The following is a 22,246-nucleotide window of genomic DNA, read 5'->3' on the forward strand; positions in this document are numbered from 1 at the left end:
TTTATATTCTTAAGTTTAATGCAGATTTTAGATTGGTTAATATCAGCTGTCAATCACAAGAAGAGAGAAACTGAATAGAACACTGACAGATTTATTTTGTAAACAACCAAAGTTAAGCTCTTCTTTGGTAAGGATTATGATGGTGTATGCGGTATTATATTTTACATTCAGCTCTGCCAACTGCATGGAATGGTTGGCAGCTAGGGGTATGCAATATTGACAAAAAAATGATTTCTCTATTTTCTGGGATTTTATCGCTAACAATAATTTGACAATAATGAGTGTTGACAATAACAGTAATGAGTGTTACTGTGCTGATATCTTGAGGACTACAGTGGACAGCTGAACATTTTAATATTCTTCATTCTGTGTGGTGGTCAGTTCACAGCAGTGACAGAAATTAATCTTTACCAATAAGTTTAAATTGATTTTTATCTTTTATGGTCATTTTTACCTTAACGCCATATTTTTCTAAAAGTGTGCATTATCACTTATTCTCATTTGGGCTGTTATCAAGCAAATTATGAAGTATCAACAAAATTAATCTTTGCAATGCAGAGGAAACACAGAAGCTGCATCTGAAATGGAATTTAGATGCATTTACACACTGATTAATGCAGTACATGAATGCATTTAACCTGCAGTTACACATGCATAAACAATATTTTAATATTGTAAACATAAAACATTGAATACTGATATTTGAAATATTTGAAACTTTAAATGTGAAATTAAAACCACCAGCAGGTGGCAGCAAGTCATTGTTAATAAGTGAGTAATTTCGATAGAACTGAATCATTTAACGAATGGTTCATTCAGGAACTAAACGCCCTCATGTTGCTCAGAGATGCAAACAGTTGATGTGACTGTGTTTGGAATTGTTTTTGTTGATGAAATAGAGCAAAAACAGGGAATATAGTGTCTAAAACTTAAGCCTCTTGATATTAACTTCTTGTTTATCTGTTAACTTTGTTAACAGTTGTATAAAATCAATATCACATTGTAGTCATGCTGATTTGTTGAGGAAAAAAAGCACTCTTCTTGTCATATTGATTAACTATATGAAATGATATTTTGTTATGCATTTTAATAGACTGAATCATGCAGTGAAAGAACGCATGCGGACTAAACTAACCTAATAGACTTCACGTCAATTTATGCGTGCACTCTCTGTAGGTGTTTTGTTTTGATTTTTTTGTTACTATATAATTTGTATTAACTATTATAAGCACTCGCACAAATGCTGGCAAATATATTTTGAGGTCGCACTGATTAAATTTCAGGAGCATATGTGACCAAAATGGTCGCAATTTCGAGCCTTGAATTATGCTAAAAGGGAATTCTGCAACCAAACATAGTGTATAAATTAGGGTTAAAACACCTAAAACGTGGCTTTTGCTGAAAATTATGAAATTATAAATGAATGGAATGATATTTAGCTATTTTGGGATTTTTTTACGGATCATACCATATTCACTTGACCCAAGGATCTTAGTTCTTTTAATCAATACAGAAAACAACAACAACAGCTTTGACAATGAATAATAAACATTTCCCAGGTTTCTCCAATCAGTTTCCAAATTTTTGTAAGTGAATAAATATTATTTTGTAATTTTACCAATTTTGCCAGCTTTCAAATTCTGAAAAATCAATACTGGTCAAGTACTAGTTTAGGTAATATTGCCTAAAAAATCTGAAAAGTTGGGGATTTTAGAGGTTTAGAGGAAAATGTATAAACAGCATCGATTTAACTGCACTCACAGTATTGGATGAGAACAAAACATGAAATAAATTGAACTGGATAAAGACTTTGCAACATTCACACTGATACTGAACTGAATCAACACTCAATACACTGAGCTGAATAATGACACTTATCTACTGTAGAATTGCATTACAGCTAAAATAGTTTAATTACTGATACATTTTACAGTACTGACACGGTTACTATCCTGTTTATTCTCGTAAAGCTGTTTTAAACCACCCAATAAATAAATGTAATTTGATTTGACTTGACTTTCTGTACCGTGCTGCTATGGTCTAGATCTGCCTCTTCATGTCGTCCGTTATGCTTTAGCTACAATCACATTCTGCAAGCAAGTCAAGGCACGACCCATCGGCACAGTGAACACTCAGAATCAGCTGATTACTGATCACTTGGAAAAAAAGACCAAGAGTTTCACATTCAATCACTTTTGAACTTCCTCTGGAAATTAAAAAAAAGGTAATAGACACGACTAAAGATAGAAGGCTGCCGAATCTTCTCATTCAGTAAAGAAGATGGAAGAAGCCATAAGCATGGTGATGGTTCCTTCATGTGCACCAAAACAACGGCCAAGGACAAATCAGCCCTGAAATCAAATGCCCCGTGGATAACCCGCGATTCATCCAGCCATCAAACAGAACAGCCTCCGACATTTCCATAACAGAATTGCGGAGAGTGAAGTGATTTCCATTACAGCTCACACTACTGTTATTTTTTCAAATGGAACACCAAGAGAAGAATTTGCTTTAAAAAGATGCTCTGCTGTTGTATTCACATTTAAAGGGGGATTCCAAACATCTGCTGCACGAGCATGTGATTCTAAAAGAGGTTTGGGATTTTAAGTCATGAAGCCACTAATAATTTTCCTTAAGGATTGGGAGAAAATGAGAAAACCTCATTAATATTCACGCACATATTAATATTAAGTAGACTGTGAACTGAGTGAACCTAGCTCAAGCGTCTTTTGAACTCCCAGATGAAACAAAAACCTACAACAACTTCATCTATACATACCCCACCCCACCCCCACCCCCCACACCAAGCAGTCTCAGGTTGTTCACATGCAGTATTTTTCCATGTTTAACGATGTGGGTGTATGTATGCAAGATCACAGCTCTCCTAGCCAACCACGACACCCAGAAAGGTGACAGTGAGGTGAAATGGGATATTTGCATGCAATTCCACAGGATGAATTCATGAATACAAGTCTTCCTCACAAATGTCAAAAACATTTAATTAACACATATGCAAGCGTCCCTGAAGATATTACAGATCACTCGCTTCAAATACAAAGCAAATAAATGACAGATTTTTGGCAGGTTTGACAATGGATAATGAACATTTTGACAAGTAATTGTGAACTTGTGAACTTTGAGTGAATATTCTGCAAAATAAATGTAATTACACAGATTTCATTATTGCAGATGAATGGATTAAAGATTACAAATACAAAGTAAATGACAGATTTTTAAAAAAATTAAAAGTTAAGTTTTAATAACAAGCAAGTAAATGAAACTAATGGTATTTAAGTTCTGTCAAATTTATGCAAAGTTCTGCATGCACAGATTGCATGTGGATCTAGACGAGACTTTTGACCTTACAAACTACTGGATAGTTTCTTCACATTTGAGTCATTCCTAACCTCACCAAGGTCCATTATAACAGCTTCACTTAACAGACTGCAAATTTAGATATCAAGACTACAAAACTATGACTCAGCAGTTAAGCTATTTTTGAGATAAAAACTTCCAAAACTTAAAACAGACATCAGCTTTCAGTAAACAGCATATCATTTGGATGGGTGCACAAAGCCCATTCAAAAGCCCACATCAATGGCTAAGCTGAGTGGCACTTCATAATCATACAGGCCTACTTAATACAAATCCCATCCATCCATCCTTGTTTTTCTGTCACATAACGGAAGGAGAGAACAGAGGGAGGATTGAAACGAGACGTGAAGCATCTGTGGCCTCGCTTGCCGGGTTGACAGGAAGTGGCCCTGAACTCTGTGCGGACACAGTAGCGCTGTGTTCCCCCGAACAGACCCCCACCACCATGTCCTCCATTCAAATGACATCATATGAGGACAGATGGGTCCACTGCTGTGAGAGTTCGGAGGGGTCATCCTCTTCAAGCTCTACCAGTGACCAAAAATGGGTCTCAGACACATTGAGTGACGATAATTAATAAATTCAAGCTACAATATATGAACTGACTCTTTAAAGCAAAGACGTGAGGGATAGAAGTACGGGCCATTTAATAGGGTTTTAATGGTTTAGCCAACAAAACAGTGTAAATATGGTGTTCCAAAAAATAAAATCAAATCAGTGAACAAACCGTTTTTAAATATGGTAAAACAATGGTTTCATATGGGTAAATATAGTTAAAAGTATGTATAGAACTTAAGAGCAGCATTTACTTTACGCAAAGTTACTCTGGGCATGACCTTTGACCTTACAAACTACTTGGATAGACTATATATTCATAGTTCACATTCAGTTTTGAGTCAAATCTGAAGTGCCTATTCAAACGGATTCTGATGATGTGATTAAGAGAAAGTTTTTGTATTGACTAAAAAATCCTATGAGGGATGAAACATATCACAGCTGACAAGATTCAAGCTCAATGGCAATCCAACAGTAAATGTTAAGCATGTCAGACTGGCAAACACCTCTCAGTGTTGTTGCATAATCTCTAAATAAGCCACTGCAAAAATAAAAAAAAAAGCTGTCAAAGCTTTTGTAATAAATGCAAAACCTTCATTGAAGAATTTCAAGCCAATCACTGTCAGAGTGCAAATTATTTTTATTTTAAACACTATAATTAGAAGTCTGAAAGCATGTCATAGGTACAAAATCAAAACCCAACCAACATTCTCACAGAAATAAAGAAGAAAAAAAATAACTTTCCAGTGATTTTGCAGAACTGTCCTTGAGCATTGGTAGAAATGAATTAGATGCATAACTGGAACAGTGCAACAGAACATGGAGAGGCATCTATATGCAACAACAGAAGTTAGCTGTCTGCTGCATTAAAGATTTAACAAAATCTGTGGGTGTCCACCACAAATCTCGGCGGCATTGTCCAAACCCAGAGAGGCCGATAGCGTGACCATTAAATATGCAAATTTCATTGCCAATCACACAAAACGAGGCGTTTGTTCAATCACGTGTGAAGCACTCAATGCCAGTCAAGGACTACTATATACACATATAAGAGAAGTGAGTAAGATATTAAATATTCCTTTGTATATCTCTTATAAAGATCTTAGTGGTTCAACTGATATAATTTGGTCAAACTGCTTCCTAAAATTTCAGTCTATGGGAGTTGTCCTCTGGTTTCTCTCTCCTCGACTAATCGTGCCACTCGTTCCCATAATAGCATTTCAAAAGAAGAAGCCACTTTTTATTGCATGCCAATTCTCAAAGCCAGTAAACAGAAACAAGCACGTCATTCATAACGGAGCCCAAAGCCCAGTGTATCACTCATCACAGACAGAAGGTCCCAGTGAAGGGAGGACAAAGGCCCCACTGCGTAGGCACGTTACCAATTAACAGGAATTTTGCCTTAAATGGGCTGCTTTTCCAATGATCTCACTTAAACTTCCACGGCTTTCACTGAAAGACATTCACAGAATTCCAAAAGGCATTAAAGCCACTTCACGGGCTCTGGGCCCCTTCTTCAAGAGTCCTCTGTGGTATTATGAGCACATCTAATTAAGAGCATCAGTCCCCTCCTTATGAAAGCACCCATAAGGACCAACAACAGCAACGGGCAATGCAGAGAAACAACAGATGAACACAACTGAAGACGGATGCATTAGCTAATTGCTCCAAATCACTATAGGATAAATAGCTCATTGGAGTAACAACTGATTTAAGGGAATACCTTTAAGTTATGAGACACTCCCTCATTACAGAGTCAATTCTGAAGCACTGTTTACTGCATGTGCACCTCTGAGTCTTGTGTTGGATTTCTTTATTGGTGGTGTACATACTTAGGGTTGAGGATTCAAACAAACCTCTAACTCTAAATAACGTTACAGACATGTACCTCTAATCATGCAGCTTTTTGAGCAAAGGCATGTTATTACTTTTCAAAGGGACTGGACTTTCCCATTTTTACCTGGTGGATGATAAAATGGATGGGGAAAACATATGCATACCTACTTCAGTGAAGTACTTCCACTTTACTAAACCAACCTAAAATTAACATAGACATTGAGTCTCTGGACTTGTCCCCAAGATAACCAGGATGTACAACGACAGAACTGGAACTTAAAATAAAGCTGACAGAGAAGGCAAATCTGTAAATGTTCAAGCGAGGTTGATGGTTAAAGATGCACTCTTAAAAAAAAAAAACTTCTACAGGGTTATTTTTTTACTAAACCTTTTCTAAAAGTTTTTTTTTTCTTTTTTTTTTTGCAGCAGAAGAACCATTTTCAGCAAAACAGGTCTTAAATGTAGGCCTACCTGATTTTCTTGCTGTAAAGAACATTTAAATCATCTAAAGAACTTTTTTCCATTATTAACAACCTTTTGTGGAATGAAAAGATTCCATGGAATGAGTCTTTATTTTTAAAATATTTTTAAATGTCCTCCAGAGAAGCTTTTAGTGACCAGTTCCCAAAATAATAATTTTATCTTAGTCTAAAGAACATTTTAATACTCCAATAACCCATTTTTCTACAATAAAGAACCTTTACTGGAATGGACAGGATCCATGGATGTTAAAGGTTCTTCATGGAACCATAGATGCCAAAATTATTTTAAGAGTGCAGCCTGCTAAAGATTCAAACCAGGGTCGATTTGTTTAGTAGAAACCACACACTCACTTTCACTTACCTAAGTGCATTTTGCCATGAAGAATGAGGAGGCTGAAACACTCTGAGGAGAGCAAGTGTGGGCGAAGTCTTTGTACCAAGATGAGAAGTGGTAAACTAACAAATTATAGCTTAGTTCTAGGCTCAAAATCCCTGATATGATTTCTAAGCCTCTTAACCCATGATTTACAGTAGAGTAGCTTTGTACAGGGAATATCTGCTAAAGTAAAACTCCTTAATCTACTATAAAGTGATGCAAGGTGTTTCTCATTAACAGTGCTATGGTGGGGGGGCACAATTCATGCCATGTACATGTCTAAAAACAAAACAAAAAAAAAGCTTAAAAAATGACCAACCTGATTTCACAAGAAAACTAGGAATTTGTACAATGTGATTTAGACAAAAGTATACGCAAGAATGTCCACGCCTAAACCTAACCCACCACGGGCATGAACAGAATGCAAAAAAAGTATAAATGAGATTGCATGAATTCATCCAGATTAGCCACCAATTTGCAAAAGCATAAAATAGCTGCTATGAGAATGTGTTGAAATGAAATGTTGATTCAAGCCGACTACTGCTTTCTTAAATTTAAGGATGTCCAAAAATAGGAATTAAACACCATGCCTTATGGCAAACTCGATATTTAGAGATTTGAGTCATCGTGAGTGGGAGAACCATAATCCCAAACACCGCCAACAAAGCAGGCGAGAACTTCTCTTAAGTTCACTAAAGAGGTTCACTGGCTGACTGATACAAGAGGTGTTACATAGATAGATAGATAGATAGATAGATAGATAGATAGATAGATAGATAGATAGATAGATAGATAGATAGATAGACAGACAGACAGACAGATAGAATCTGATTAATCTGTCTATCACTAATACATACCATTAAAAGTAAATGAAGCAAGTACCAAATTAAAAGTACTGAATAAAGACAAAAACAAAGCATTTCTGAGAACTCCCAACACAAACTTTGCCTCAGATGTTTCTACTAAAAGCAGACACAAATGAGAGGATAATTGTACGCATCTATAAAATTGATGTGGATAGCAGATCACATCATTTAGTCTGAAATATTTAAATTCATATTGGAATCTCTGTCATGTAATCCTGGCCAACCTGAGCACAATTTGAGACATTGTTGAGATCTGCAACTGTAGAGGAGACACATGAAATTACTGGCGTGTTTTCCCTCAGCAGAAACATCTGAGAAGCTCTGACAATACAGTCTAAAAGAAACAACTGACAGTAGAGAAAACACAAAAAGAAAGAAAGAAAGAAAGAAAAAAAACCGAGAGCTGATTTGCAATTTTCCTTTCCTGCAGGGAGATCTAGTTCAGGTGTGACGTACATAAAAGACAAATCCAGACTAGTCCTTGACAGGACTTCGGCTAGTTTAGTCATCTGAAACAGCTAGTCACATTGTAGCTGTTTGCCTGAAATATTCAAACAAATAAATCAATAATCATGCGAATTGTTTCTGGTTTAAATGGAAAACATCACGAGTCTGTTGTTGTTTATGAGAAACAATCTTACAGTTCATTTAAACCGGCGGATCGGAGAAAAATACCCGGATTTATAAACACCGTGGCCAAATATTGAACACCCACTTCGTTTTAAACAATATGCCAGACATTCTATTTATTTGATCAACCGGAAATGTGTCTAAAAATCTCCTTAAGCTGTATTTTGAATCCCAACGCCCAGAAAAAAAAAAATAGGCTACGATATAAAAATAATCCAGCAGTACTCACCTTGTCGAGTACCACGAATGTGGTGCGAATAAAACCCTTTCGTTGCTCTGAATGACCTCTGAGTTACTGTTTTCGGTGTACGAATGAACGAGACTCAGCTTTCCATAGTCAATATTCACCGGCTCAAACAGAAGAAACGAAACGGAGCGAATGAGCGCGTTCAGTGCGCGTTCATGACGGGGGTTGCCTGGGAACGCGCACAGCTGCGCGAGTCATCGATAATAACAATGTCACACCAGTAACAATGAAAATATCCAGCGTCACGATCAAAAGCGATCGGGAAAGATCCGATGTAGCAGCAGCTTATCGCGTCCCTGAGAAAACGCGCGCGGCCGAAGACGGAGTCAAAGCCATGACACCAGTATCATGAGATGATGGGAAACTGGAAAGACAGAAGGGTGGGAGGGCAGGGCGCTTTGACGTGACACTGTTTTACTACGTTACACTTGACTAGCAGAGACAAGTCTGCAATAGCACGAGAGAGAGAGAGAGAGAGAGAGAGAGAGAGAGAGAGAGAGAGAGAGAGACTGGAATGGGGTTCATTATGACTCTGTTGAGAATTGGAGAATTTAAGGTAACTGGGCCACCTATTGCTGGATCTGGGGCACCCAAAACGTCATTTTGAGTTTGCTCAGTGCAATAAAATAAAATAAAAAATAAATGCATGAATTAAATTAATATATAAATACACATGCATACATGGATTAGATACAATATTCTGTCATAAATCTATGTAAATAAATAAGAAAAAATTAATAAAACTAATGAGCGGAAAAATAACCGCAAAAGACACGGTAAATGACCCCCACCTACTGATGCAACAAGAGACCCACTGAACGAATCAGAGTGAAATGTTTTGGAAATGATTCTAAAGACTCGAATCAAATGCGATGAATCAATAAATAAGTAAGGAAATAAATAAAATTAAACCTTATTTTGAGAAAGTAAATAGCAGTATTTCTAATTCGACCATCAGTGCCAATGGAATAATACATTTGCTTCCTAACAATTCCAAGAAATTCTCTCACTTATAAACAACTAAATCTGTTGAATGTATTTCAGATGTATTTCAAAGAAATTCTAAAGGATTTGTTTAGGAAAGTTTTGCCAGTATTTCCACAAAGAAAGGTAATGCAGACAAGGATACGTTCTTCGTTGAATATTTGAGACTAGATTTGTGATTGATGAACTGGATTTATATTTTCTGAGAGCTTCCCTCAACTTATGACACGTCTCATCAGGTTTTTACAGCCACACACATACCAGAGATGAAAGCCTGAGGCCAGTTCATGCTGTCTTCCTCCATTTGCACAATATATGTCCGTTTTACAGTAAATCCAAGTTTTTAGTCAAAGATTTGGCACTGCTGCCCCCTAACGGTAAAGACACAAGCAAGCAAGAATATTGCAAAGCAAGCCACAAATATTTGTAAGAAAAAAGACCAAATAAAATAGAAATAATGTTTATTCATGTGGTGTGATATATATATATATATATATATATATATATATATATATATATATATATATATATATATATAAAAACACACAGAATGTGACACGTGAGAAACTATATAGGGAGATATTCCTGGCAGTTTTCTAAGCATTAAACATTACAGACTGTATATTGTGGTACAGAATTATATGTCATGAGATCTGCACGTTTTATGGATTTGAATCATACACTTCAGCACATACAAACAGCATGACATTTTGAACATAAACCTGGTGTTTAAACACATGATTCGACTGACCTGTAAGTGTGTGATGTGATTTGTGTGTTAGAATTAGATTTGCACAAAGGGAAGGTACTCATACAGTAGCTGTCCTTGATGTGTTCCTGTTTTATTTTATTATTATCATACATTATTATTTATATTATAAATACTATTGTAGTATACAAATGTATTATTTATTTTGAATTCGTTATATATATATATATTTCATTAGGATTTTAAATGAAGTTTATATATTTATATTTATATAGCTTTAATTAGTTAGCTGGTTGCCATTGCAACATTTCTATGTTTGTTTGTTTTTTAAGTTTAAGTGTTTCATCTAATATTTTATTTTATTTCAGCTTTCTTTTTAATCACTGAAAACAACTGTTTTAGTTTTAGTTAAACAACAACACTGTTGCGTTCAGAAGTTCAAATCATGACTGACTTAATTGTTTTGCAATTAATTTAGATCATACAACATATCTAAATGATTCTTCACATGTTGGTTCTCAAGTTCAAAGAGAGTAGAGTGGTTAACAGTCCACCAGAGGGTGGCATTATATAGCACACAAATCATTTTTATTAAACTTACAGTACATTACAGTGTTATGCAGCTCAAGTCCTTTCTGATGCTTGAAAAGTGCCAGTCTCTCTTTCATCAGTATTTTGTTTTAGGAAAAAAACATTTTGCATTATTCAAAATTCTCTTTTTGAGTTCCACAGAAGAAGGTTTGAAATAACAGAAAGGATTTGAAAGTTTTGAAAGTAATCCTAATGTTATCGTTCCTATGTGTTGTAATGATTATAGTTTTGCTGTGGACTTCCCTCTTCTCATTGAATTAGAACAATTATTACAACTTCATGGTTACTGTTATAGTTACTGACCTTGGTGTGAACACACCTTTAATGATGACAGAATTTTCATTTTTGGTGACCTAATTCATTAAGAGCAACCTTATCACATCTACAGCCAGTCATTTTCAAATAAGCTCTGAAAGTTTCAAATTTGTTCAACTTAAACTCTGAAGTCAGTTCTGCTGGAAAGTTCATGACTGAGCACCTCTAATAGACTTTTAAAGGGATAGTTCACCCAAAAATGAAAATTCTGTCATCATATGGATTTGTTTTACGTTCGATGGAGAGACCGACTTCAAGGTAATTTTATTTTAAAATTCTTTGATTTACACATCCTCAAGTTGTTCCAAACCTGTACGAGTTTCTTCTTCAGATGAACACAAAGGTGGAGATTTTGAAGAATGTTGGAAACCAAACAGTTGACGGTACCCATTGACTTCCATAGTATTTTTTCCATATTATGGAAGTCAATGAGGACCAGCAACTGTTACCTACGTTCTTGCAGATATCTTCTTTTGTGTTCAGAAGAAGAATTAATCTCAAACAGGTTTGGAACAACTTGAGGATGAGTAAATGATGACAGAATTTTCATTCTTTTTTTGGGAAGCACTTTAACCAAATTCTTGGGCTGTGGAAGGACATGAGAGTGAGTAAATGATGACAGAATTTTCATTTTTGAATTAATTTTTTTAACCTATCCCTTTAATGGATTGTTGATGGATAACATGTAAAACGACATTCAAAACAGCTGCTTTATATTTCGCGTCCATAAGCACCCTCCACTTTTTTGAACTACTATTCCTCTCGGTTTCTGTGATCAGACGAGGTGCTAGGAAAAAGCACGTCGCTCTCCAGTGACAGGTTGCTACTCAGACCTGCGATGCGGCTGCGCAGCAGAAAGTGCGTCCTGCGCTGCAGCAGCCGCTGCTGCTCCTGCTTGAGCTCCACATAAGAGCGCGAGAACGTGTGGAAGATGGAGGTGACGGGGAACGCCATGAGCAGGATCCCGCTGAGGATGCTGCTGAGCGCCACCACCTGTCCGGGAATGCTGCGCGGCACCATGTCACCGTAACCCACCGTGGTCATGGTGATCACAGCCCACCAGTACGTTGCAGGAATGCTACTGAACTCTCGCGTGGCCCCTGCCTCGTTCTCAATCAGGTAGAGCAGCGGGGAGAAGAGAGCTATGGCCACGCAGAGGAAGAGCAGGAGCAAGCCGAACTCCCGTGTGCACCGGCGCGCCGTCAGCCCGAGAGTCTGCAGTCCAAGAGAGTGGCGCGCCAGCCGCATCACGTAGAGGATGCGTAACGCCCGCAGCACGCGCAGCACCAGGCCCACTTTGTCCAGATAGCTGCTGCCCGAGCCCAAGCGCTTCTCGCCCGTGGAGGTGCTGTCCACCACCAGCGTGATGTAGTAGGGCAGGATGGCTATGACGTCGATCAGGTTGAGCGGCCGTCGGAGGAAGGCTAGCTTGCTGCGGTCTTGGATGAAGCGCAGCGTGAACTCCAGCGAGAACCAGGCCACACACACCGTCTCCACGATGAAGATGTTGTAGCACATCTGAGAGCATTTACCCTGAAAAAGAAGAGTGGAAAGTTAGAAAACTTGGGATTTTGAGCGTAGGTTATTGAACTAGGTTCCTTATGTATAAACCACTATTTAAAAGTTTAAAGTCTGTTAAGAAATCAATGCTTTACTTCAGCAAGGACACGTTAAATTCATCAAAAGTAACAGTAAAGACATTTATGACGGTACAAAATATTTCTATTTTGAATAAATGCTACTATTCAGAATTTTCATCAAAGAACCCTGAAAAAAATAAATGGTTTCCATAAACATTGGAAATATTATGAAATGTTTCTTGAGCAGCAAATCAGCATATACGAATGATTTCTGAAGGATGCTGTGAGACTGAAGACTGGAGGAATGATGCTGAAAATACAGATTTGATCACAGGAATAAATTACATTCTAAATGACATTCAAATAATAATAAAAAAAAAGTAACAAAAATATTATGGTTTTCACATGCAGACTTGGTGAGCATTAGATATTGTTTTCAGAATCTTAATGTAATCTTATTTAATCAGCTTTTATTCACTTTTTTATTATAATGTATTTTATTGTTTATTTAGTTGTATTTAGTGAAATTAAATAATTAAATTCATCGTGTTTATTTGTTACTTATTTTTTAGGTACAAGTTTTAAAAAATATAAAAAATATTAAGGTTATTATGTGTGAATAAAGACTATTTAGTTGTTGACAATAAAAAAATGACAAGAAAATGTTTAGTTTTAAACAAGTTTTTGGACATTGTCCTAAAATATTAGTTCCTCTTCAGGAACTTGAGCTGCGTCGAGAACGTTTGGGGAACACGTCCAGCGTAACGTCTCTGAATAATGTGTATAATCAGTCCAAAGGAAAGGCGAGATGTCATAGGCGGGTGACGTCAGAGACCAGGAAGCATAAAGCATGAGCGGCGAAGCCGGAAGTCAGCCTTGTGTCTTCAGCAAGCGCTCTGTGTGTGTGTCAGTAACTATCTGTTTGTGAGTCTTATTTAGTGTCGTTTGTCCACTGATAAACTCCATTGTCAAAGCTTCAGTCAAGAGAAGTTTTGGGCGAGAGCAGGCACCGTTCAGGCTGTGTGTTTTCCCTGCCAAAAAAAAAAAAATAAAGAGAGAAAGAAAAGGTAGGGACACACGCAGCTCGTGTGTTGTCTGCTTGAGAGTGAAGCGCGCAGTGACAGCTCTCGAGGTAGTTGACGGCTGCGATGCGAGCCTTTGCTTCACTCTCAGAAGGCTCTCTTTGAGGAGAGAGCTTTCACTGGCATTTCTCGCGGTGCCAGCCCCGCTTTTGTCGAGGAAAAAACGGAGCGGTGGTTGTGCTCGCGGGATTCGCTTTCGGATCTGCTGGAAGGAATGTAAGACGGGCAGCAAGTCCCTATCTTCTTTCTTAGCCACCAGATCCGGCGCCCGCTCTCGGGGGTTCGGAAGCCCGAGTTTGCGGTACGTTTGCGGTACTCCCCGATGAGAGGGCGTGACGCACTGCCTGTCTTTCTCAGAGGAGATTGATATGGAAAGGCGTCGATGAGCTCGCCAGTTGTTCAAGCACCAGTCACACAAGCACCAGTTACACACGCATATTATGCCTAATATTATAATAAGCAGCATTAATGAGGAGTGGAGCTCGCGCAGTCGGCTCTCGGGGGGCTGATTGTGCTTTTCTCGCTGTTAAGCGCTCCACTCTCGTTGGGCACGCTCCGAGGAGTGTGTCCGTGCATGCGATCTTGCGGTCGCGGTCGCGCTGGGGCTGATGCACAGCGGCGACCGCGATAGCGGGAATCGCACATGATCTGGTGAACGGGTTGGAGACGGCTCGTCCTATCTCCACCCGTGTTTACTAGATCTAGAGCTCGTTCCCGAGGCTTGGAAACCAGCGCTGTGGTTTTTTCGCCCTCTGAGACAGCTCACTGCTGCTGCTGCATGCTTTCTCACCGGGCACGCTCTGAGGAGTGTATCCGTGCATGCGATCTTGCGGTTGCGGTCGCGCTGGGGCACGGCGGCGACCGCGTTCGCAGGAATCGCACATGATCTGGCGAACAGGTTGGAGACGGCTCGTCCTATCTCCACACGTGTTCACTAGATCTAGAGCTCGGTCTCGAGGCTTGAAAACCCGTGCTGTGGTTTCTTCGTCCTCGGAGGCAGAGCTCGCTGCAGCATTCATCTTTCTCTGAGGAGATTGATGTTGTCTGTGTGACTGAGTAGCATATATAAAAAATAAAAAAAAACTGCCGAGGCAACGCGTGTATTATATTGTTTCATCTTTATGTGAGTTTCTTTTTCTACACCAGACCGTGTTGACTCATCTGGTTGTTGACTACTATATATTAATATTTATCTGACTATGTGAAGTTAGATGTGCAGGGGCTCTAGGGATGTAATTTCTTATGTGAGAACACGTGTGTACTGCTCTTCCTCTGAAGAGGTTGAGGCGGTCAGGGGCTGCTGGGCGGAGCAATCCCAACCATGTTCTAGCCCCTTGTGCCTGGGGTGTCACTTTTGTCACAGACCTAAGAGGTCGCCATGTGTTGGTGCGCACCGACAACACAGCGGTGGTCTCTTACATCAACCGCCAAGGAGTTCTGCACTCACGCCGTTTAAACAACTAGCGTACCAGATCCTTGTGTGGGCCCAGGACGAATTCCTCTCACTCAGAGCAGTTCACATTCCTGGGCATCTTAATATGGGAGCAGACATCCTGTTGAGGCAGGGGCCAAGGCCCGGGGAATGGCGGCTTCACACTGAGGTGATGAAGCAGAGTTAGAGATGTTGGCCAGACTCGGGTGGATCTGTTTGCGACTCGAGAGACCTCGCACTGTCCCCTCTGGCTTCCTCTGACTCATCCAGCTCCACTGGGGATGGACGCCATGGTACAGACATGGCCGAGGCTTCATCTGTACATTTTTCCCACGATTGCTCTGCTCTCGGGAGTTCTGGAGAGAGTGCGCCGGGACGGAGTCCGGCTGCTGTTAGTAGCCCCGTTCTGGACGGGCCGGGTATGGTTCCTGGGCCTGATTTCTCTTTTTGACGGCACTCGGCACTTAGATCTCCTCTCGCAGGCGGAGGGTGCGCCCCCGCATGGAGCTTAGAGGCTGTAGGTGCTGTCTCTGAGGAGGCACAACTCTTAGCTTCCGGTCTCTCAACCGAGGTTGTAAGACCGTTCTCCAATCCAGAGCTCCCTAAGTGAGGAAACTGTATGCCTTGAAGTGGAAGCTTTTCACTTCTTGGTGCGGAGACCGCCAGCTCGACCCAGTTAACTGCCCGTATGGTACAGTGCTGGAGTTCCTGCAGGCTCTCCGCAGGGTTGACCCACTCCACCCTGAAGGTCTACGTGGCGGCCATGGTGGCCTACCACGCCCCTCTCGGTGGCCAGTCAGTGGGCAGAAACCCTCTGGTTACATGTTCCTCCATGGTGCGCTGAGGCTGAGGCCTTCGGCCAGAAAAAGCTTATGCTAAGCGGTGATCAGGATGTTATCCTAAGCCTCGAGTCCTCTGATCTCCCCTGTCCTGGGGGTCAAGACTCACTCCTTCTGAAGTTTGGCCATTGGACGGGTTGTCCCCGAATTCTGTCAGGCTCCTTCTCTTGCTTTAGCTGTGCTCTTCCACACTAGGCAGAGATTTGGAAGTCTGGCGGCGTGAGCATTCTCGTTCCCCAAACATTCTTGACGCAGCTCGAGTTCCTGAAGAGGAACGTCTAAGGTTACGTATGTAACCCTGGTTCCTCGAAGGAACGAGACGCTGCATCGCAGTGCCACACTTCCGGCATCTCTGGCTGGCGCTTGCTTCATCCTTTGAGACTGATTTCCGGCTTCGCCGCTCATGCTTTATGCTTCCTGGTCTCTGACGTTACCCGCATATGACGTCTCGCCCTTCCTTTGGACTGATTATACACATTATTCAGAGACGTTACGCTGGACGAGTTCCCCAAACGTTCTCGACGCAGCGTCTCGTTCCTTCGAGGAACCAGGGTTACATACGTAACCTTAGACATTTTTTCTCTTTATTATGACAGGTGGACTAATAAATTTAAGCACATACAGTGATAATCCAGTGAATTATCATTTGATTATGTATCATGTGGATATGTGACAAACACAAAGGATTTAATTCATGAAAATGGAGCTTGATGGATGCAAGGAAAAAAACATTCACAACAAATTATTTTTAGAGAGCGGTTTAGAGAGCATTTCATACTGTTCAGTGTTGTTGCTTGAATTCAGTTGTTGTGAATCTTGTTCTCAGTGTCAATACTGCTAGTAGTCCACTAGAGGAAGCCAGGGATTCATGCAAAGACAGGATTCTTCCTGGATCTGTTTCCAGAACTTTGCTGCATATTATTATTATTTCACCTCGTCTCACCTCGCTTTTTCCGGTGTCTTTTTCATTCTCATTAAATTCTAGGATCGCACTTCTAACAACTACAGAGGAAAGAAAAATGTGTTGACTGTGGTACAGAAAATGTCTTCAGCTCAACTGAAAAAAAAAGTGTCACTAAGTGCATTGAAAATGAAACCAATTGTATAAATATTGTTTGGACGCTTGATGCTTCAATGCTACGAAATAATATGATAAAATGTTAGAACTACTCACCTGCATCTTTGCATCCTGGATCCTTAAAAATGAACCCCGTGCCAGATATACAAACCACCAGATCTGCTAAACCCGCTTGAGATCGTTACTATATACTATATATCTTTTTTTTCCTCACAGAAGATTTCCATAAATGGTGACAAACACAAAGGACATAATTCATGAAAATGAAAGGAGTCTCTGTCTGGCTGGTGCTATGTTGGTTTAAGACTTAATTTAATCTTCTATGCTCTTGTTTTTCTCTGTACCAGGGGCGGCAATTTTAATTATTCCAGTGACTGATCTGAGCCGAGCCAATGGGTGTCTTAATTCAATCAGAGAAGGAGCTGGTTTAACTCTAATTGCCACAAATTATTTCTGGAAAAAGATGACCTCTCCTGAAGCAAAGCCTTTGCTTTGGTTGAGCAGAACGGTTCTGAACAGGGCTCTTGGAGCTTGATGAATTTCAGTAAGTGTACTCGATCTGACTCCTTGAGATGAGCTCTGAGAAACATGACTGTAATTTTCAAGTGAACTTGAAGACCTTGATTAACTGGTCCCCGTGTTTGAGTTCCAACTATAGTCTGCAGGAGCAAACCTGAAGTGGTTTCAACTCGAGTCAAGTCAAACTTATTTATATAGTGCTTTTTAGATTTGCTCAATTAAAATCTATAAAAATGTATAAATAGCACTATAAAATGTAATCTGTAGTAAATCTCCCTTTTCCATACTTTACGTTATAATGTTGTGATGCCAAAATTCACCTGCAACATTAAAAATGTTAAACACTACGTTTTTAAGTGTTAAAAATAGTATTAATATCATCCATTTATCAGTTATCAGCCAAAACAAACAAACAAAAAAGTGATTATCTGTGTTGGTCAGAATCTGAATTTAATCCCTAGCTTTAAAAAAAAAAAAAAATTCATGCAAATCTGATTTACGCTACCATGTTTGACATAGGTAGGTTTTTAATTTCATGATCACAAAGGATGCATTTATTTGATCATTACAGTAAAAACAGCAAAATTGTGAAATATTATTCAAATTTAAAAGATGATTTTTTTTTTAAATATATTGTAAAATGAAATTTATTCCTGTGATGCAAAGCTGAATTTTCATCATCATTACTCCAGTCTTCAGTGTCACATGATCCTTCAGAAATCCTTCTAATATGCTGATCTGCTGCTCAAGAAACATTTCCTATTATAATCAATGTCGAAAAAAGGTTATATTTTTGTGGAAACTATGATACATTTGATAGAAAGTTTTATTTATTTGAAATAAAATTATTTTGTAACATTATAAATCATCAATTTAATGCCTCCTTACTAAATAAAAGTTTTATTTATTTCCAAAAAGCCCCAAACTTCTTAAGTAAATGGCAGGACAAACTGACACTTACTGTCTCCTCCTCCTCCCTCATGGCAGGCATGGTGCTTATGGACAGGTTGATGGCTGTTATTGTGACGAACAGCACCGAAAGGCAGGCGAAGATCTTCCCCGGCAGGCCGGAGTGAGGCTTCTCCACCATGTCTCTTAGCTTTCCCATCCAGCGGCCGAGGCAAGACTCTCTGGTCAAACTGCTTTGGCTGTCATCCTCATTCTCCTCGTCCTCCTCTGCCACCAGCTCTAACTCGTTACACTCCTCCACACGCTGCAGGAGGCGTCGCCGGCAGCACCATTCCAAGCTCTCCTCCGGGACGCCCCAATAGAGCAGCTCTTCTCGGAAGGACAGGGCGCACATCTCGCGCAGAGAGCGCAGCTTCCCGGCACGTAGGAAGGTGAGGATGGTCTGGAAGGCGCAGGGACTGCGGTCGAAGAAGAACTCATTGTGGACCACGTCAAAGTCGTCGCACACCCGCATGATCTCGTCGAAGCTGCTGCACAGATGCAACTGGCCCAGACGTGAGAGGGGGAAGTCTTCCAGTGTGGTCCAGGGAAGCTGGTATCGCAGGCCGCCCACGTTAATGATGACGTGCAGCCGCTGGCCGCAGGAAGGCAGGTTGCCGTTGTCGTCCAGATGGAGCGCATCGGTGATGTTGGGGTCAGTCAGAGGCAGTTGTTGCGCCCGTTTGTAATAAACACCCTTGAGGGCCTCTCGTTCCTGGATGGGGGGCCCGTTCAGAGAGTCGTCCGAGGTGCAACTTAAAGCACTGTAGTCATAATCCGAACCATCGCCTGCCAGTAAAGTCATCTTTAGCTCAGCGGCGGTCACATGCCTGTAGCCCAGCGCTTCCTCTCAAAGAATGACCTGCTCAATGAGAGAGAGACGGCTGATTAGTGATAGACGTATTAAGGCTTGTTCACTCCAAGACTGATAATGATAACAATATCAACATTCACACCAACAGAGAATAGCATTCTGTTTAAGCATACAGTTTTTGTCGTCTGATGCTTGAAATGCTTGAGCTTGTTAAAAATGGGTGGATTCTGATTGACTGTCACGGTTTCATCAGCTAAAAAAAAATAGATCTAAAAGTGATTCCAGTGATATCGCTCCTCTGTCATTATCTTTTAGATGTGCTGTGAACTTCCCTGTTTTCACAGCATTAGAACAATTGCTTTGGTGTGAAAGGGCCTTTACGATTGATGATATTAGTGTAATTTATGTCACTTTTATAAACTCTGACAGAAACCTGAGTGAATATCAACTTCCTGTTCATTCATTCTTAAAGGAATACATCAGGTTTCATACAAGTTAAGTTTAATCAGAGGCATTAGGGGCCTAATGTTGATTACCACAACAATAACAACAAAAATAAATAAATGAAAATACATTTCAAAATAAAATAAATAATTTACAACAACAGTTAATTCAATGAAATTCAACAGGCAATGAGGTCACGAAGGAGCAGTCAGTTTCTCATCTACTGTAAAGTTTTCGCTGTTCACCACTCATCACATCACAGCTGTTTCCTCCAGCGAAAAACTAGCCCTTAACACATATGAACTAAGGGTGTAACGGTACGCAAAAATCACGGTTCGGTAAGTACTGTACCTCGGTTTTAAAGTCACGGTTCGGTTCATTTTCGGTACAGTAAGGGAAAGAAATGCAAACATTAAACTGCAGGTTTTTTATTACTATAAACTTTTTTTTAACAATATGTTTACCCTTTGTTTAAATACTTTTTAATAAAATATCTATAAAATAAAAAAAGAATAAGAAATAAAATACTGCTTCAAAGTTCTCCACTAAATAAAATACTCTCTGTCTCAAACCAATATCATATAATAAAATATAATGAAAAATATAAATAAATAACCAAGATTACAGTGCAGAATTACCAATCCCTTCTTCTAGGCCTGCTCATATTTAAAAAATATATTTAACTTTTCCAAAGTGTAAAGTGCAGCATCAACAGTTTCAGTTTTGAGACCTGCTCAGATTTCATTATTGCATTGGACCGATCAGAATTAAGAGCACAGGTCTGTTTAAATGCCGACGGGAGCTGCGTTTGAATTACAATCGTTTTTTTCCTAGTTGTAGTGATGTTCACACTCGTGTGATGCCTTTTGAAGACCTTAGGCCGGTGACACACTGGCATATTGCACCTGTCAAACATAGTCTATTTTGCCGTCAATACTGTTGACGGTGTCCTTTATCAGTAGGCTTTATATTTATGCTCAACATGAAGTATAGATATTGTTGTCGTGAAGACAAGATCCTGGTCTGTCGGCGGTCTCCCTCTATGTCACCTACAGTAGCAGCAGCGCACCAGCGCAGCGTCAGGCACGATTCTGGTGTGTAAAGACACAGAAACGCGAAGCAGCCGCCACGCAACTGACACGCAGCAGAAATGCCACGCTCACGCCATGCATCCAGTGTGTCACCGGCCTTAGAATCAGCTGCAGGGCGGGATTTGCGCTGAACGCGGAGACTTCCGCCACTTAATATGTTCGTTTGGAAACACGAAAATGTATATGTTCAGCAAACAAAATATTGCATTCGGTCATTCGGTTCACACGTGCACCGTTCCGAAAGCCCTGTACCGAAACGGTCCAGTACGAATACACGTACCATTACACCCCTAATATGAACGCATACTTCAATTACACTTATTTAAATATACTTAATTTAATTATACGTATTTTATACATACACTACTGTGCAAAAGTCTTAGGCATGTTAGTATTTTCACCCAAAAGAATGGTGTTTGGCCAGTTATTTATATATTTTACTGTAGTGTGTAAGTAGAAAATATCAGTTTACATTTCCAAACATTCATTTTGCCATTAATTTTAATAATAATCTTGTAGGTGCCAGGTTTGGGTTGACGTCTTTTATTTTGAAATTTATTTTTTGGTTTGTTACGTCACTTGCTTTAGGTGCATATTACTTGTTAGTTTGTGTGTGGTTAGCATGGAGGAAGGGGGTGAGTAGCTGGGACGCTCACTTTCTGTTGACCGTTTTCATTTCATTTGGATTTATTTCATTTCTTTTCCTTTTGTTTACTTTACCGTCATCATCATCATGTTGCTGTTCTTTTCAATGTTATAATAAATCACATGGATCAACTATGGAAACGCGTCAATCTTTAATCCCTCTACTCAGCCTCTTAGCGGTTACTGGCTGCCGCTATATTTAGTCACCAGAAATCGGCCACTGTTGGATTTGATTATCGTGGATTGGAAAGGATTTCTACGCACACCGCATGCACGCGACATGCTGACGCACACACTGAAGTGAGATCGCGCTTCTGTATCCGGAAGGCAGAAGAGGTATGTGAGCGGTTTTGCTATGTTTGGCTGCAACATTGCTGTTTATTGAATGAGAAGACGCTAGTGTCGCTGTGTTTGGATACCGCTTATTGGATGGATAGCGGTTGTGGAATGAAGTGCAAGTTTACTACGCACTCGTGATCGCGTTGTGGTGGTGCGTTCATTCATGAAATTGTTGGCTTGATCTACGCGTTGAATACAGCGCCGTTTGGATTACTTGGATTGCGTTGTGAGAAATGGACGCAAATGAGTCTGCGCACGCTGCTATATGCAGCAAAAGAGAACCTAAGCTTACAGCAAAGGCCTTGGCTCTTAGAATTGAGACGTTGCAAAAGGATCGCAAGTCTAAGGTGAATCAAATGAAGAGCTTAATTTTATCAATGAAAGATCTCATGGAATGTGATGAAAATGCTTTACAATTGTCTTCAATGGTGGGATCTTTAAAATGTTTGAAAGATGATGCATCTTTGTT

General features: G+C 39.8%; 2 protein-coding genes and 1 long non-coding RNA gene across 6 annotated transcripts in view; 1 reads left to right on the forward strand and 2 right to left on the reverse strand.

The window, feature by feature from the left end:
* The window catches only part of src (v-src avian sarcoma (Schmidt-Ruppin A-2) viral oncogene homolog), a 44,858-nt gene extending 36,117 nt beyond the window's left edge, over positions 1-8,741 (reverse strand). For 2 of the 4 annotated variants that reach the window (XM_059541363.1, XM_059541365.1), the window contains exon 1: positions 8,350-8,741. The gene's annotated coding sequence lies outside the window, so the exon portion shown is untranslated. Of the gene's footprint in view, positions 1-2,026; positions 2,048-8,349 lie in introns of those variants that run through there. The other 2 variants (XM_059541367.1, XM_059541366.1) reach the window with 2 other exon arrangements.
* Positions 8,742-10,626: 1,885 nt separating this feature from the next.
* The window catches only part of LOC132129579 (potassium voltage-gated channel subfamily G member 1-like), a 32,615-nt gene continuing 20,995 nt past the window's right edge, over positions 10,627-22,246 (reverse strand). Inside the window, exons 2-3 of the mRNA XM_059541212.1 lie at positions 18,458-19,306; positions 10,627-12,499 (exon numbers count right to left, since the gene is read on the reverse strand). Of these exons, the coding sequence (XP_059397195.1) occupies positions 11,720-12,499; positions 18,458-19,249 (1,572 nt within the window). The 5' untranslated portion in view covers positions 19,250-19,306 and the 3' untranslated portion in view covers positions 10,627-11,719. The remainder of the gene's footprint in view (positions 12,500-18,457; positions 19,307-22,246) is intronic.
* Positions 12,435-18,621, forward strand: LOC132129580 (uncharacterized). The gene is made up of 3 exons (XR_009428542.1): positions 12,435-12,547; positions 17,325-17,521; positions 18,484-18,621. It is a non-coding gene; the product is annotated as an uncharacterized LOC132129580 (long non-coding RNA).

Source organism: Carassius carassius, chromosome 46 (assembly GCF_963082965.1).
Source record: "Carassius carassius chromosome 46, fCarCar2.1, whole genome shotgun sequence".
Classification (NCBI taxonomy): domain Eukaryota; kingdom Metazoa; phylum Chordata; class Actinopteri; order Cypriniformes; family Cyprinidae; genus Carassius; species Carassius carassius.